The sequence below is a fragment of the Apostichopus japonicus genome, chromosome 9, assembly GCF_037975245.1.
Source record: "Apostichopus japonicus isolate 1M-3 chromosome 9, ASM3797524v1, whole genome shotgun sequence".
Lineage (NCBI taxonomy): Eukaryota > Metazoa > Echinodermata > Holothuroidea > Aspidochirotida > Stichopodidae > Apostichopus > Apostichopus japonicus.
In genome coordinates, this window is record NC_092569.1 from 11,605,463 (window position 1) to 11,621,965 (window position 16,503).

Genomic DNA, 16,503 nt, shown 5'->3' on the forward strand with positions numbered 1-16,503 from the left:
AAACAATGAACGTAAGGAACGTTGCAGAAAATTAACTCACCACCCTCCCCCCCCCCCCCACCAGGAGCATATTGCAATTCCGTATTATACGTCTCGCAAACGGTGCCCCTAGGTCCGGAGCTAGTGGTCGCTGCAAGATGCTGGTTAAATTTCTCCGAAAAACTAATTGCGCCCCTTTTTTCCCCAAACCCCCCGTGGCGTCGGCCTGTTGGATCACTGAACTGTTAGCAAATGTCCACCCTGACCTCCCCCCTTTCCTTTTATATTTTGCCTCCTTCTTTCTCTCTCCAGCGACCTGCCCCCCCCACCCTCTCCTCACTCTACTCTCTATTCACCTCAGAGGTGCAATGTACTTAATATATAATTTACTTAATACCAAAAATTCTTTCATATGGGCCTCTACTGCTATGGCGAGAATGTTAAAGTAGCCCGTGTACTGATAATAAGCTGAAACTCACCTGGTTACACTTTTCATACCGGTAGCATAACCCCAGAAATTATATAGCGGAGCACCCCATAGTTACCACACAATGTAAGTGCCTGGGTCTTCGATAGGTGAGGTTCTCTGATATATCTGCATATATGATGTACATTATCTGGTGTACACTATGAGCTTTATGTTTACCGTTTAATTCAACTTTAACGGCCACTTGTATTTGCTTGATATTTACGATTCTGTCACAAATATTGATAGGAATCGTCGTGCAGGCCGTGCTCATAGTGAGATATTACGACTTTTCATACCTTGGTTTTTACGACTTATTAAACTAAAAATATTTTTTATCACCGAATTATTTACATCTATCGAATGGATATATATGGTAATCCCGTCAGCATATTGTCACGCAAACGTGAAATAAATACACATACATTGTTATGTCTCTTGTGTTCAAACAGTCCTTTAAAATGTTACCTCGGTGTTTTTCTTAGACTAGAACTATATGGAGTCGAAATTAAAAACGTTTGTGATTTTGTTGTGAAGGCTTTATGTGTCTGCCGCGCACAGAAAGTAAAAATCCTTTATATATCTTGTTATGACATGTTAAGCGGATATGACGTCATGAAAGGAGTCTCAAAGGGTAGCTTAGATTGAGAAGTTTACAAGGACCCCACATCAGCCCGGAGATACATTTCGCGGATGAAATCATCATTCTGCTGGCTTGAGGATTAAATTTCGCCGGATAGGTTATGTGACAAGGAACGACAGACAGACGAAAATATACACCGACAAACACGGAAGCTGAAACAATGTTTTGCTTCTTATTTGTTTATATCATATAGCTATCAACATAGATAAATATAAAATGATGTTCGTCTCGGCTTTTATGCATTACGGGGATTTTCTCAGATGTGAAGGAACCAACGACTCTTCCAGAGGAACATGGTGAGTGTTTACTAAGTAACCTTTTATTCTTGTGCCATAAGCAAAATAATTCTGCCGTTTCCAGGTGAAACTTTGCTATCAAAAGTCAAACACGGAAGCTGAAACAATGCTTTGCTTCTTGTTTGTTTATATCATATCGCTATCAACATAGATAAATATAAAATGATTGATTCTCTCTGTAATAAGTATTTTGGAAATGATACACGCTGTGTAACTAGATCAATACATATTGTTTTCAGTATAATGCAATAAAGTCGCTAAATCAATGATCTTTGGTAATTGATAATTGATATTCGATGTATGATAGCTGACATGATAGATTGCCACATGAAAGCTAATATCAACAAGACAAAACTGCAGCAGCACTGCAAATACTGTAACGAACGCCTCGTGTTACAGTATATCAATGGTCTTAGGTACTTGATTATTTATTATCGATGCATGGCGACATTTACTATAGGGATTGTAAAGTGAAAGCTAATATCAACTATAGAAACACTACAACAGCACTGCAGTTACTGCCATTATTGTATCGTGGTATACAGGGGAGTAGCCTCTTATTCAAGGTGGACAAAGTTGGACAATTTCCCCCAAGGAGAACCTAACACAGTTTACTGACTATATCTCTGGACGTAATAAGTTTAAGCAGTGACTTTTGTATCACTAAAAAATAAGATTTCAGCGGGTCATTTGATACGTCTGTCAACGTTTTGTCACCAAGTGAACAGTTTTACAGTAAGATATGGTCCAAAAAGGAAACACGTGACAAGCTTTTGTTACATTTCGAGACAATTTTGTGTGGTTATTGCCTTGTCACGTTTAAGATGATGCTCGATGCTGTAATAGATCATTTACAAGGATGTGATAATTCCCCAAAAAATGAGTTAATGAAGCTTCCTACCAAACCAGGAACCAATAACAAGTATTGCGCACACGGTAGTTCTTCGTAGTGTCAGTTAACTCTTCTACCATTAAGTACACACTTACCACAATCTTCCTGTTTTGCTACTTAATTGCTATATTATTTTACACGCGGTTTTGATATATCGAGGGAAGTTAGGTTTTGTTAGTGAAATGTGTTAAATAAAAGAAGAAGATAATTCTTCCCTCGGGCTGATATTAACACTCAGTCTATAAAAATGTTATTAATATTTTACTTTCTACTTATTCTATAGCTGATATTACCACACAAATGTTGTATGCTCAGCAAATATTTCCTTTAGTCTTTGAAGCATCATATTACAAGTTTCCTGGATAATACCCTCAGCCAAAATAAACCAAATATGATTTTTTTCTGCATGACGTATTAACACCACCTTCTGCATGGTAAAAGCCAGGAATCTTCATCTGAGAAAATATTTTTTACGTCAAGTCACATGCATTTCCTTATTGGGTTTACCAAGCTCAAGGGGTAGCCAAAACTCTCATTCAATGTTGGCAAGGTTTGGACGAGTTTCCAAAATTACAAAAAAAAATACAAATTCAACTATGGCTTTCCCATCTATTTCACGTCAATATTGTTCATTCACCGGGACGTTGCCACCCCATCCCCCCCCCCCACCTATATAAACGTGTATAGGCTAAACTCGTATTTTTCATTATTGTAAATCACTGAAGGAAGTAGATTGTCAGTGCAGCACAGAATCAGCTTTTATTTATAGGAGCATGTTATAGTTCCTGTTCTTTAGCATGAAGCATATCCATAGAAGCCAGGGTTTCGAGTTAGCTTTATCTATCGACGGTAAAAAGGTAGTAGTAGTAAGTAGTAAGTTGAGTCTTGTCTATCCGACATGCTCAGTGATAAACCTCCGCCACGTATCACGATCTTGCGCAAGTTTTATTGCTTCCTCGAAATTGTTAATATTAATGTCCTTTAATTGCGATTTTATTTTTCCAAGCAAGGTAGTCACGGTTTAGCAGTATGTCTCAGTGCTTCTCTTAAAGCCACCTTTGCCGGAGCTTCCTCCTGGAGTCTTGCTACATGACCGAAAAATCTCAATCTTCTATGTGCGACTAGATGACCAAGGTGTTTGGTGGGTTTCGTTATAGAGCTCATCATTTGATAACCAATTGTTATTAGTCCATCTAATGTTGAGAATATTTCGAAGTAGTCTCCTTTGAAAAGTGTCAATTTTGCGATCAAGATCCTTCGTTGTGCCCTACAGTAGATGACATAATTCAGGAACATTTCGGACCGTTAGAAGGTCAAGCCTTGAGTATATGCAAGTGCATTATACATTAGAGGATTTATCAATATGTTCTACCTATATAGAATTTCTGTTCTTTACTTAAGCAAATCATGCGTAGTTCATTCAATTGCGGAACACATGCAGTGTATGGCAGCTTGTTGTTCCTGTCTTTTGCCTCAACTGACCTTTTATCCTAATTTCCTGTCAATATTTAGAGTTGGACCTGGCGAATAAGTCGGACAAACGAGTAATGGCCAAGGGCCACAGCTTTGGGGCACACTAGCCAATATAGCTTTCTACTCATGTTTTTATTGGCTATGCCGCTGGTGCTTGCTGATGAATGGTGTAAGGGGCGTTTTTGTTTGGGACCATGGACAGTGTGGATCCCTCCATTTTGAACTATCAGTCAATTTGCCGCAACAAGACTATTGTAATTCGAGCCAAGACAGACAATGACTTAATTAAGAGACAATTGACTAAGAGTACAAATGGATGGAGGACTTAAATGAGAGGCTACTGTCTTTACAGGCACTAATGCAATTAAGATTAGGTTATATGAAGGTAAAAGACTTTTACAGGACTACGTCCCTGATTCAAACCAGAGGATTGCAGGGAGTGGGAAGGGTAGCATGAAGGAATCTGACAGGTTTATTTCCCTTTTATCAGATCTAATATGAAGACATTGTAATATTTATGTCGATAGTGGATTTGTCCGGCATATTAAGCTCCTTAGTGATTTAAGGGTAGAAAAATTTACATGAAACAAAATTGACATTACGAGTGTTCATCCCGAGCCATTTGTTGTACTTTCTTTCTATTCCAGCGCTTTCATTAATTTATAATCTTCCGTCTTTTCCTTCAAAGATAAACCCAATTCATCATGGCAATTCACGTGTGAGAAGAAGCACTGAGTGTAAGTTCTCTTGCTGGATTTGAAGTTGTGTTCAAGTTTAACCTTTATTTTACTCAATGAAAATCAGTAAGAAATTGAGGTTATTCAATAAAGTTACAATTTATTCAGACCAAGCAGATTTTCAGGAGCAGTTCACTGGTTAGGGATGCATGTACCACCGAGGAGTATACTTTATTAGCGGTTAACTTTGTTGGCAAACTCACAATTGTGGAAGTGAGAATACATCATGTAAAGCGCATTTTGCTGACCAAGGGTTTCATTTCCTCTCTTGATAAAGAAATACATAATTCGGGCTGGAATGACATAACAATGTGATATCTACTAGTAAGACAGCAACATCTTTGATTAAATCGTTCCTGCTATTTTGAACAAAGGTAACGCGTGTTTATACTATCAAGAAGCACAATATCCAAGAGATTGCAAAGATGTTTACAACAATCATTGCGACTTTCAAACTCAAGAATCTGGAGTTTTTATGATTCAGCCTGATGGTGCACCAGAACCTTTCAACGTGTTTTGTAATAATTCAGTTGATGGCGGTAAATGGACGGTAAGTAGGCTGTAAGGTTATAATTGCTGCGGTAGTTCATCTATGCAGTTTATCAAGATTAATTGTGCCGTTGACGTTGATGATAAATCCACCCCTTTTCACCCTCGTTACATCCTATGTTGGTCTTCGTTGGCGGGATACGTCTATCCGCCATCAGAGCTGATAGTTTGGCCTAGCATTGAAATTGCACAGATTGCCATCTGTTTTGTTTTTCGAGAAAAGGAACAGTTTTGATTTTCAACCTACTAGAACAACATAGCCACATCATTTGCTTGACATATTGAAGAAATATGCATTATTGAATGAAACAGACACAAACTTTCACCAGACTGGCTTCTAACTTTTCAACAATGACAATGAATGCTCCTTATGTTGCATTGATTTCCATATTTGTAGGTGTTTATGTTAATGTTTTTGTTTTGTTTTTGGACGACGTCACAGCATTGTGTCACAAATTTTGAGAAAAATTGTAAACACGGATCACCTTACAATATGTCTATCTTGCATGTCATGTCGCACGTGCTTAACGGTTTATTTTTGTTTTCGGATTCTGCAAAGGTATTTCAACGTCGAATGGATGGCGATGTCGACTTCTACCGTACCTGGGATGAATATCGAGAAGGCTTTGGCTTTTTACAACGTGAATTCTGGCTTGGTAACGACAAACTGGCTTACTTGACCAATCAGGGAGAATACGAGCTTCGGATCGACCTCGTTAATAAGATCGGAAACGCCTACCACGCAAAGTACAACCTCTTCCGCATTAGTGACGAATGGTCTAAGTACCGACTGGTGGACCTAGGATCGTTCTTACCTGAGAGTACAACAGGTGTGTTTACCTTTCATTGGTGGTTAAAGTACGATCCTTCATTTTGTTTAGTCGTTATGTGATTGTAAGAAAAATCATTTATCCTTTTATGAAGGGCTCAGATTGTCTTCTGTTGCTACATGCTTCATGCAACGCAGAGCAATTTTCAAACAAACTAGAACAGTTAATTTCTTTTTCAAAGATAGGTGAGCAAGCTCAAACAGGGTCGGTACTTGGTATATTTAGATTCATTCAAAATTAAAAGTATAGGAAACTACCATGGCCAAGATGAAATGATATATACTATGAAATGGATTGTGAGCCAGAACTTCTACAGGTTTTTACCTTGGCAAACGTAACCTAGAATCTTCACAGTTACAAAGTGTTAAATATCTGCAAAACCTATGATAAAAGAACACCTCCTTATTTTATTCGGCGCGTGGGGTGGGGAGGAAAAGTAAAGATGAAGGGCTGAGTGTGTGTGTGTGCACTTGATGAATGTTATCAATGATTTCTACGATAATTCCAAAGATTAACAGAGTGGTATTAGAATTTGAAGGGGAGATCTTTTATTTATCTTGTGACAGAATAATGTAATTGTCCTATAAGCATATTTATATGAACAAGGGAGCACCGGGGCCTAACTGATTGTTTCAAGGCCTATGATCAAACCGATGAAGCGAGGGCACTTAACTAAGCGATGCATTTTGCCGGCCTGGGACAAAACTAGCACCATTCGCGATCAACTTGAAGAGGTTATCAGAGCGTTCGATACCTCAACCTGAAGGTAACTTCGGTCAAGAAGTTATGCCGGTATGTCGGTAATTAGCCCTTAATGCATACGATTAGAATGTAAAAGCAGTAAAACTATAACATACTTGCTCATTCAGATTGTCAACTTGATGTTTTACTTGACTGACAAACTCTTTCTGCACTAGCCTCTTTATCATAGCAACTGTTGAAGTTGAGCACGTTCTTTTTCCACAGTTTATGACGCGCTTTCTTATCATCGAAATATGTCATTCAGCACCTATGACAATGACAATGATATTGCAGGTCATACGTATGGTCCGAACTGTGCTGTTAATTACCACGGTGCCTGGTGGTATAAAAATTGTTACATATGTAACCTCAACGGTGACTACTTTGGCTGCAACGACTGTCTGCAGAGTATTAACTGGCAACAACTTCCTGGAAGCCGACATAACATAATGTATTCGGAAATGAAAATTCGCCCTATAGCCTGAATTTGTTTTGCTAATGTATACGAGGAAAAGCATTGACTATCGCGGAAATTAAAAGCTGGTTCATGCTACCGTGGTGCTTAAGTTAATATTTAATGATTTAAAATACCGTTTTAAGTTATTAATTAGAGTCTAGCGCAGGCAAGATATATTATAGGTATTTGTTTAATTTTATTGCCTATAACATGATGTTACGATCAGCAATGAGCTGTAAGACTGCATCCAGGAACATGCTACACCTCCTGATTCACACCCATGTGAATACGCTTCGTCTTGCGCACCTTTCCTTTGTGAATGAAATTTCTTTACGATTTTCTTTTTCTTTTTATATTTTACCCCATGAGGCTGATCATTGCCACTGCGTCCACACCGCAGACTGCTTATGTGCTCAGGGGCAGCGAAAGAGGGATCAATCTTGTGGGAGGTGAAAGGTGAAGGGGAGTGGCACAAAGGCTGAGATGATCTAGGCACGTGACTTGAGGAGGAGGGATGGCGGGGCTGGGATAAAGTTGCCGTCCCACAAAATGGATCCTATGTGTAATCCGTGGCCAAGAATTCCGATCTTTGATTGCTTTTCTTTTCAGATAAACTTGTTGTTAATTTTCAACACCGGGGAGTACTTTGTAAACATAATTGTATTAATGTATTTAATTTTTAAACAAAATGTCAGTTCATTAATGTTAAAATGACTCCTTTGAGTTGCAAAATTGGAAGAAGGAAATTTGTTTTGCTAAATAAATGTTTATTAATGACAGAGTGGCATTTTTTAGGTATTCCACAAAACTGGGGGACTCTGTCTGGATCTGCGGTCTCTGCTAGCTCTTCGGCTCTACATAGGCTAAAAAAGGCTAGGTCAAAACTGTAGTTCTTTTCCATATTTGTGATTGTTTTTATGCACAATAAAAAAATGAAGAAATATGTTCGGTATGTAAGTCGACATTAGTATTGACTCTTTGTTTTCGCCTATTTTCATGTCATATTATATTTACTGCAACATTGTAAACGTTACGGTCACTATCTTTGTAGTATACGGTAAAGCTGTTTAGCGAACTACCAACCGAATAAGTGGACAACAGCGCATAGGTGTTTAAGTTATCGGTTTGTGTAAGGAATACGTATACGGACAGCAGCTATCTAGTACCAATTAATGCCTTAAGTAATAACTGGGTCATTTAATGTATATATAATGTATATATAATGTATATATATATATATATTATATATGTGTCTTCCGGCAGCAAAATAATATAATATCAGCCGTGCTTGTGAACATGATTTCTTGGCAAGCGATCAAGCAAAGTTATCCACTGTCCGTCTGTATCTGACTGCTGACAATATTACGTCATATACCGGTATTGGCCAAAGCTTTTGATAAAATGTTGAGTAGTCAGTACGAAATTCGATCATAGGAATTCTCAAAGATACCAATTGATTGAAGTCGTGGTTAGTTTAAAGGAGTATTACACTCTCATATATGGTTTGTCACTGATGAGAGCAGAGCCTTTCTACATCTGAAATCACTGTTTAATTTGGGATAAAATCACTTCGGTTAACCAACCACAAAGTAATATCCAGTTACAAAGTATAATTATTTTACCACATATATATCTACTGCCCTCGCTTGGTTACTCTGAATTTTAAATGATAAATTCAGCAAGCTGGATGAAGTATGAACACTCAAAATCTGAAACCGTCATCAAAAATACGCCGGATATATACCGGCAATGAAGAAATAAACTAAACCAATAATCCCTTGATATAATTGACCGTGATTACCATCAAGGCTTAAAAGGGGAGTCGTAAGCATTATACACTTAGGTAGGTAGAGAATTCCAGACATTATATTTATTATGATATAAAAACATAACATTGTAGGTTTCATGATCATAAAATCGTACAACATATATCCTACGTAATTATATTGTAATGTAAAATATGTAAAACACATTTACACTAGAAATATGAGTGAACATTAAATACCCTGCAGTAGACTGACATCTGCGCTATACACATTATCGAACGTACCTCGTGCTATGCAGGAAAATTCAAAGTGAAATGATTGGGGTATTTACCTCAAATTGCCTGAAGAGATGACTTAAGAGATGAGTGAAAAGGGGTTTTGTGCTATAACTCCACGTGAAAACATTGAATTGACAAGGAACGTTTGCATGCATAGTTGAAATGTCTCGTTGTAGTTGCCGTAATGTTAACTGGGTCGCAAATTGCGTCATAGAATTTCGAGTAAACGGCTGGCCCTGTTTTCCCCAAATTTTGTATGCAGCTATATGTAGTTACCGTGTTAACTAAGGTCAAGGTTAATGATCAGTACTCAAATTAGCAGAACAATAGATTATGCTTTAATTCTTACAGGCTGCATTGGATTGACTTGGAATCTTGACAGGTATCAGATGTCAGATAGTAATAAAATATGTGGTTGCTATGGTGGCAAAATTCAGCGGTCAGAGTTAAAATTTCAAAATAAGCAATAATTGAATTTTTGCTTTAATGTTAATGGGAAGCACTGAATCGACTTGCAACTTTTTGAACCATTATCGATTTAGAAAAATACAGAAATGGTATATATCAAAAAAAAAATATGACAAAGTAGAACAAAGTGAGGTGGCTGAAAGCCAACATTGTTTCTACAACTTTGAAACGCCAACAAAGAGATAACATGGCTTGATTCTGGTTTGTAAGGTCAGCACCATCGATATCTTTACGGTACTGTACCTGTACCATCATTACCAATACAAGGGTTTGAAACATGAGTATGTTGGAAGTTGTTGCCATTGTTTGAGAGCCCTGGATCAATCTACAAGGGGTAACATCTCCTTGGCGAGAGCCTGTAGGACAAAACCAACTGTAGCAGCAAAATGTATGATTTGTGCATTTGTTTATTACAGTTAACCTTCCGTCCCTTTTTAACCTCAGTTTAAGTACGTATCCGCTTCTTCGCGTGTACCTCGAAGCTGATTTACTGATACCAAGCATATTGCTCTTCTATATAAGTGTTTGTTCTCATCAAAGTACAGTTCCTCTTGACCAAATTCATAAAGCATAGCTGTGATTAAAACAATTAGTCAGTTCTTACATCCATTTATGAATATACTAACTGGTGTATTGAACACAAAAAAAAGCTTTATTAAAGGCGATATGTTTCCTTCGATTTTTTGGTTACCATGGAGTGGCATGGCTATCGAGAGACTTAGAATGGTCTTGTAAATGTATCTTTGTTGCAGTTGCCAATGAATCAATTTTTAATATGTTCAGATGAGAATCACACCTTATTAAAGACTTCGATTTTCTTCAATTTTATTGATAGTGAATAACCGAAAATATCATTTCATTTAATACGTTGTTGATATATGATTTCATGATATGTATATCATCCTTAACTGCTGTCTCTTCACAAGAGTTTGAGCGATAATTAATCAACGCCAATAATGAATATTCTGAATGGTATATTGAACACAAAAGAAGCTGTATATCAATACAATATGTTCCCTTCGATTTTAGTTATCATGGACAGGCATGGCTTCAGAATAAATAATTAAAGATCAACACACTCCAGAAAAGTTTGTACCACTAAGCGACGGTGGTATATATATATATATATATATATATATATATATATATATATATATATATATATATATATATATATATATATATATATATATATATATATGGTAGAGTGTGGGGCGTCAATATATATATATATATATATATATATATATATATATATATGTATATATTCGTTATACACAATTAACCCTAACGAAGAGGGAATTTGGGCCTGCATAAAAGAGCATTCAAAACGTGGCAAAACACGAAGGAAGAATTGGCTGAATTAATGCAACTAATCTTGACCAGCAATAATCTGGTATTTGGCAACAAACCGACTACCTCCAAATTCATGGCACCGCAATGGATACCAAAATCACACCGTCTTGTGCAAATTTTTTGATGGAAAACCTCGAGAAAGAATTTCTATCTCGACAAAACTTGAAGCCAGACACGTGGTTACGTTTCATTGACGATATCTCCATGATATGGACCCATGGCGAGGCAAATCTAAAACTCTTCATTAATGACATAAACTCGTTTCATCGCACAATCAAATTTACTGCAGATTTTTCTGGACATGACGTTCACTTCCTGGACACCACTGCGACCCTACAAAATGGTTCACTCAATATTATATATCAAAAACATATATATATATATATATATATATATATATATATATATATATAGGCTATAGGTCAATTGTTATATTGACAATTGGACACAGTCTACGAGGAGCAGGGATACGGTAGAGTGTGGGGCGTCACCTTTTGAAAATGTGATCATAAAGACCTATAAATGCAATTATTATAAAGCATACATTTTACTGATTTAACTTTGGATACTCCCTCACCCCTTCTCGCCCTCGTGCACCACCTCACCCCCTTCTCCCCCTCTTACATCACCCTCTTCCTCGAACTCGATAATCTTGTTCATTGACTTATACTTTAATTTTGAAGCCGTGGTTGCTTCTATCAAGATTGATTATTTGTACACAATGATCAGTTTAAGACACACTTGGCGATAAACTACACTGTGTTGTTCATTTTAATTGTCTTTCGTGGTGTTTAGAGATAATCGGTTTCAAACTCACGTGTGCAGCCTTTGTACTCTCAGTAAGATATATCTATTGAGACAGAAATGTTCCTTTGAATTGACCATTCAAGTGATTCAACAAGCAATATATAAACTCAACATAATACGGTATAAACGGGGGAGGTTTTCTGTATCTCTATAGATTATTACATTTTTTTAATATTATTATTATTATAATTATTATTATCACCACAAGCATGGTGAATCTACATTGAGGTAAATATATGTATTCTTATAATTTTCTTATAAAGTTTCCATATTGATATTTTTGTGGTCATATGGCTTTATTACTGCTTTGCATATAATGAGCAAGGTTCAGTCGTGTTAATTAGGGCCTATAAACGGTATAGAAAGGGAATTTTGAAGGTAAATGTAGAGAGATCTTTCAGAGACATATAATCTTTCTTGACGTCTAAATGGTTTGTATCATGAGATTAATTATTTCAGTTTTTAATGTAATATTTCCGCGTAGACGTGTATATTCCAGAAAATGGAAAAAGAAGTAGGTATTAAAATATTATTAAAAGTTATCGTGTCCTCATATACTTGTAACGAATATAATTTATATGTGCAAATAAAGATTTATTTTCAATATTGTATCCCGTCACTGAAAATTTATGTTAATTATATCGTTTTCAATGTTATCTACATAAAAACAACAGCGAATCGAATTTTATGAGATGCAGGTAAACATTTACAGATGTACAGATATAAATCGAAGGTAACAGTGCATGCGCATATAGGGAACCAACCCCCCCCCCGTTCCACCACGGACTCCCATGGGGTTTATGCGAGACCTGGATATGATTATAATAATACAAAATTAAGAAATTATAAAATAAGTAGACAGCATACTGCCGTAACGGAAAACACTTTCTTCACCTTTTCCATAGCTTATTCTTATACGCGGAGTTTTGCTCTATAATCGATGTTAAACCAATAACATTGGTTACGTATACCGTATAGTTTGAATGTTACGATGTACATATGTGAATATTGTCCTTTACTTGCGTATCTGTCTCGACGCTTGAGATTGGTCTCAGGAGGAATCGTCCTATCTTTAATGGAGACACAAACCCACAAACATTATCTTTAGCCTGTGATGCTTTCATATGACAAAAGCATGGTCTCAGGAGGAATCGTCCTATCTTTAATGGAGACACAAACCCACAAACATTATCTTTAGCCTGTGATGCTTTCATATGACAAAAGCATATGCAATGAACCACTTCTGAACCACTGGGTCCGGGCGTACCGATTTACCGCTGCACCATTAGGTCCTGGGCTTTATGTATATATATATATATATATATATATATATATATATATATATATATAGATAGATAGATAGATAGATAGATAGATAGATAGATAGATAGATAGATAGATAGATAGATAGATAGATAGATAGATAGATAGATAGATAGATAGATAGATAGATAGATAGATAGATAGATAGATAGATAGATAGATAGATAGATAGATAGATAGATAGATAGATAGATAGATAGATAGATAGATAGATAGATAGATAGATAGATAGATAGATAGATAGATAGATAGATAGATAGATAGATAGATAGATAGATAGATAGATAGATAGATAGATAGATAGATAGATAGATAGATAGATAGATAGATAGATAGATAGATAGATAGATAGATAGATAGATAGATAGATAGATAGATAGATAGATAGATAGATAGATAGATAGATAGATAGATAGATAGATAGATAGATAGATAGATAGATAGATAGATAGATAGATAGATAGATAGATAGATAGATAGATAGATAGATAGATAGATAGATAGATAGATAGATAGATAGATAGATAGATAGATAGATAGATAGATAGATAGATAGATAGATAGATAGATAGATAGATAGATAGATAGATAGATAGATAGATAGATAGATAGATAGATAGATAGATAGATAGATAGATAGATAGATAGATAGATAGATAGATAGATAGATAGATAGATAGATAGATAGATAGATAGATAGATAGATAGATAGATAGATAGATAGATAGATAGATAGATAGATAGATAGATAGATAGATAGATAGATAGATAGATAGATAGATAGATAGATAGATAGATAGATAGATAGATAGATAGATAGATAGATAGATAGATAGATAGATAGATAGATAGATAGATAGATAGATAGATAGATAGATAGATAGATAGATAGATAGATAGATAGATAGATAGATAGATAGATAGATAGATAGATAGATAGATAGATAGACAGTGATATTTTAATGTTTAGAATGGAACGTCGTACTATTTTAGACAATGTAGATTTAAACTACTCACTTAATACTCTAAAGCAATATGCAGTTTATAGTATATTAACTTAAATAGGCATCAGTCTGTTGAATATTAATTAATATTATGAACAGGTTCTTTTATGTCATTTCTCCTTTATTCACAGTATTGACAAATCCTGGTTTCTCCTAGCAACCTACGATATTTTCCTTTTCATTTATCTTCTATTTTGCGTTTCATAATGGCGTCTTGTTTGAACTTCTCTAGGAACTGTCGATGTTGTGTTTGTTTGTAATATTCATTTCAGTTTTTATCATCTCCTCCTTTTCATGGATTTATTTTATATGCATCATGTACGGCTCATATGCAAACAATGTATTAACAATGAGGGAATCAACTAATAGTTTCAATTAATACGAAACATAGATTTGTTGGCCATAAGGTTTTTTTAAATATGTACCAAAATACGACTGTACACAATCCGGATGAATAGTAGCTATCCCCAACTTTCAATGAATAAAGCAGCGCTGTCTTAAAAAAATGATTGTGATCATATCAAGTTTAATTTATAATTTATAATTTGTTCATATCAAAGTAACACAGGAAGGAACAAAGATTAAAGATATAGATTGTCAGATTAGAGAAAAGATCCATGTCTGCTTTTCTAATAGGTCTAATAGTTTGCAACACATATCTTGATGAAATTTGATGTCCCCGACTGCGTTCCCCTTCGGTCACCCCTCCCCTCTCTCCCTCTCCCTCTCCACGGAAACGAATATTACCTGACTACCTAGGCGGTTGCTCGATCACTTTGGTATATCATGAACAACGGTTTCAAATTCCCTATTAGTGACATTTTTGTCAGGATAAGGTAATGATCTACAGCCAAATATGTATTTATTCAAATCAGTTCAATTATACAATATATTGACCATTCATGGACTTGTTTTTTTCTCGAATGGTGAATTTACGATTCCGAGTCCTTCACAACCTCGTGCAAGTCAGTGAATAATGAACTCGCGATTAAAATTGACATTTAGTAATATGAATAACTAAATAAGAAAAATATCCTATAACCGACGAGAATACGGACGGATTAAACCTGGAAACAACTCAGGTAGCATGCTCCATACAAATACACTAGTTGACTCACTGTACATATTAAATCGCCGATAGCTTTCTAGGTCTCTAAGTCTTGTGATATGTCGTTTCACATGTGACGTATTATCATTGTTTGTTTAAGACACTTAGGTCACTAATTTTCCGTTTGTTGCCACTTGAGTAAATGTAAATATTAATTCTTCCAAGTCAGAGCTTTGAAAGGTAATTCAACTTTTTTGTATTTAACCACCTGATACACACAGAGGATAGAGTTACTACTGTAAATCCATTTCGATGCATTTGTTGGGATTACAGATATCCTTAGTTCTTACTATAAACCTATAGCATCACATCCTACCGATTGAACAGATTCATCGACACGATCCAGCTTTTACTGTGGTACAAAACTTTAAGATGGATAATAGTTACTATATAATCTCTGTGTGAATCCGTTGTTTTAAATTGAATTAAGTTCATGCACGTACGTTCTCAAAGAATACGTCTATACCATAAGAAGCCAGCGTGTATCTGGAGTCACTATCTCGTAGTTATAGGCAGGGACGTAGCCAGGGGAGCAGTGGGAGCAACTGCTCCTCCCTTTCAGTGTCGATAAAATGTTAAAAACTGTTGTTTTTTGCATGGTATTTTGTCAGTGCTCTTTTTATCTTGAATACTCGTTAGCTCCGTTGACTCTATTTTATTGTAATAACACTTAGACTTACTGATTCAGCTACTTAGTTTGGCAGATGCAATTAGCTAAATTTAGCCTATAGCCTTTTACAAACCTACAGTTGGCCACTGCGTAATAAAATACATATAGCCTACCTAACTGCACTCGATGGAGTGTCACGAACCGTATGCACAACGACGACGAAAACGTGCGTTTTCATCCTTTCTATGATTCGTCATAAGCTGTTGCACGAACAGCATGTTATGAAGCTTATTAAGCAATCGTACGTGATACGCGCTTCCTATAAATAATTATTACAGTGTTTCTTCTCTTAGCAAATTATCAACTTCTCTTGAAAGATCTATCTATCTATCTATCTATCTATCTATCTATCTATCTATCTATCTATCTATCTATCTATCTATCTATCTATCTATCTATCTATCTATCTATCTATCTATCTATCTATCTATCTATCTATCTATCTATCTATCTATCTATCTATCTATCTATCTATCTATCTATCTATCTATCTATCTATCTATCTATCTATCTATCTATCTATCTATCTATCTATCTATCTATCTATCTATCTATCTATCTATCTATCTATCTATCTATCTATCTATCTATCTATCTATCTATCTATATGTTTCTTCTCTTAGCAAATTATCAACTTCTCTTGAATCTACTCTAGTGTGG

General features: G+C 35.6%; 1 protein-coding gene across 1 annotated transcript; it reads left to right on the forward strand.

Moving 5' to 3' along the window:
• The first annotated feature begins 1,070 nt into the window (after nt 1–1,070).
• LOC139974553 (fibrinogen-like protein A) lies at nt 1,071–8,323 on the forward strand. The gene is made up of 5 exons (XM_071981769.1): nt 1,071–1,384; nt 4,438–4,486; nt 4,861–5,036; nt 5,595–5,865; nt 6,832–8,323. Exons 1-5 carry the CDS (start codon nt 1,382–1,384, stop codon nt 7,089–7,091), a joined length of 759 nt encoding a protein of 252 aa, XP_071837870.1. The 5' UTR covers nt 1,071–1,381; the 3' UTR covers nt 7,092–8,323.
• The last annotated feature ends 8,180 nt before the right edge of the window (nt 8,324–16,503 follow it).

What these genes read in the sequence shown, in the direction of transcription:
- LOC139974553 (XM_071981769.1), top strand. An exon ending in TTGATGGCGGTAAATGGACG is followed by an intron (nt 5,037 to 5,594) that starts GTAAGTAGGCTG and finishes GATTCTGCAAAG; the next exon opens with GTATTTCAACGTCGAATGGA. An exon ending in CTTACCTGAGAGTACAACAG is followed by an intron (nt 5,866 to 6,831) that starts GTGTGTTTACCT and finishes CTTTTTCCACAG; the next exon opens with TTTATGACGCGCTTTCTTAT.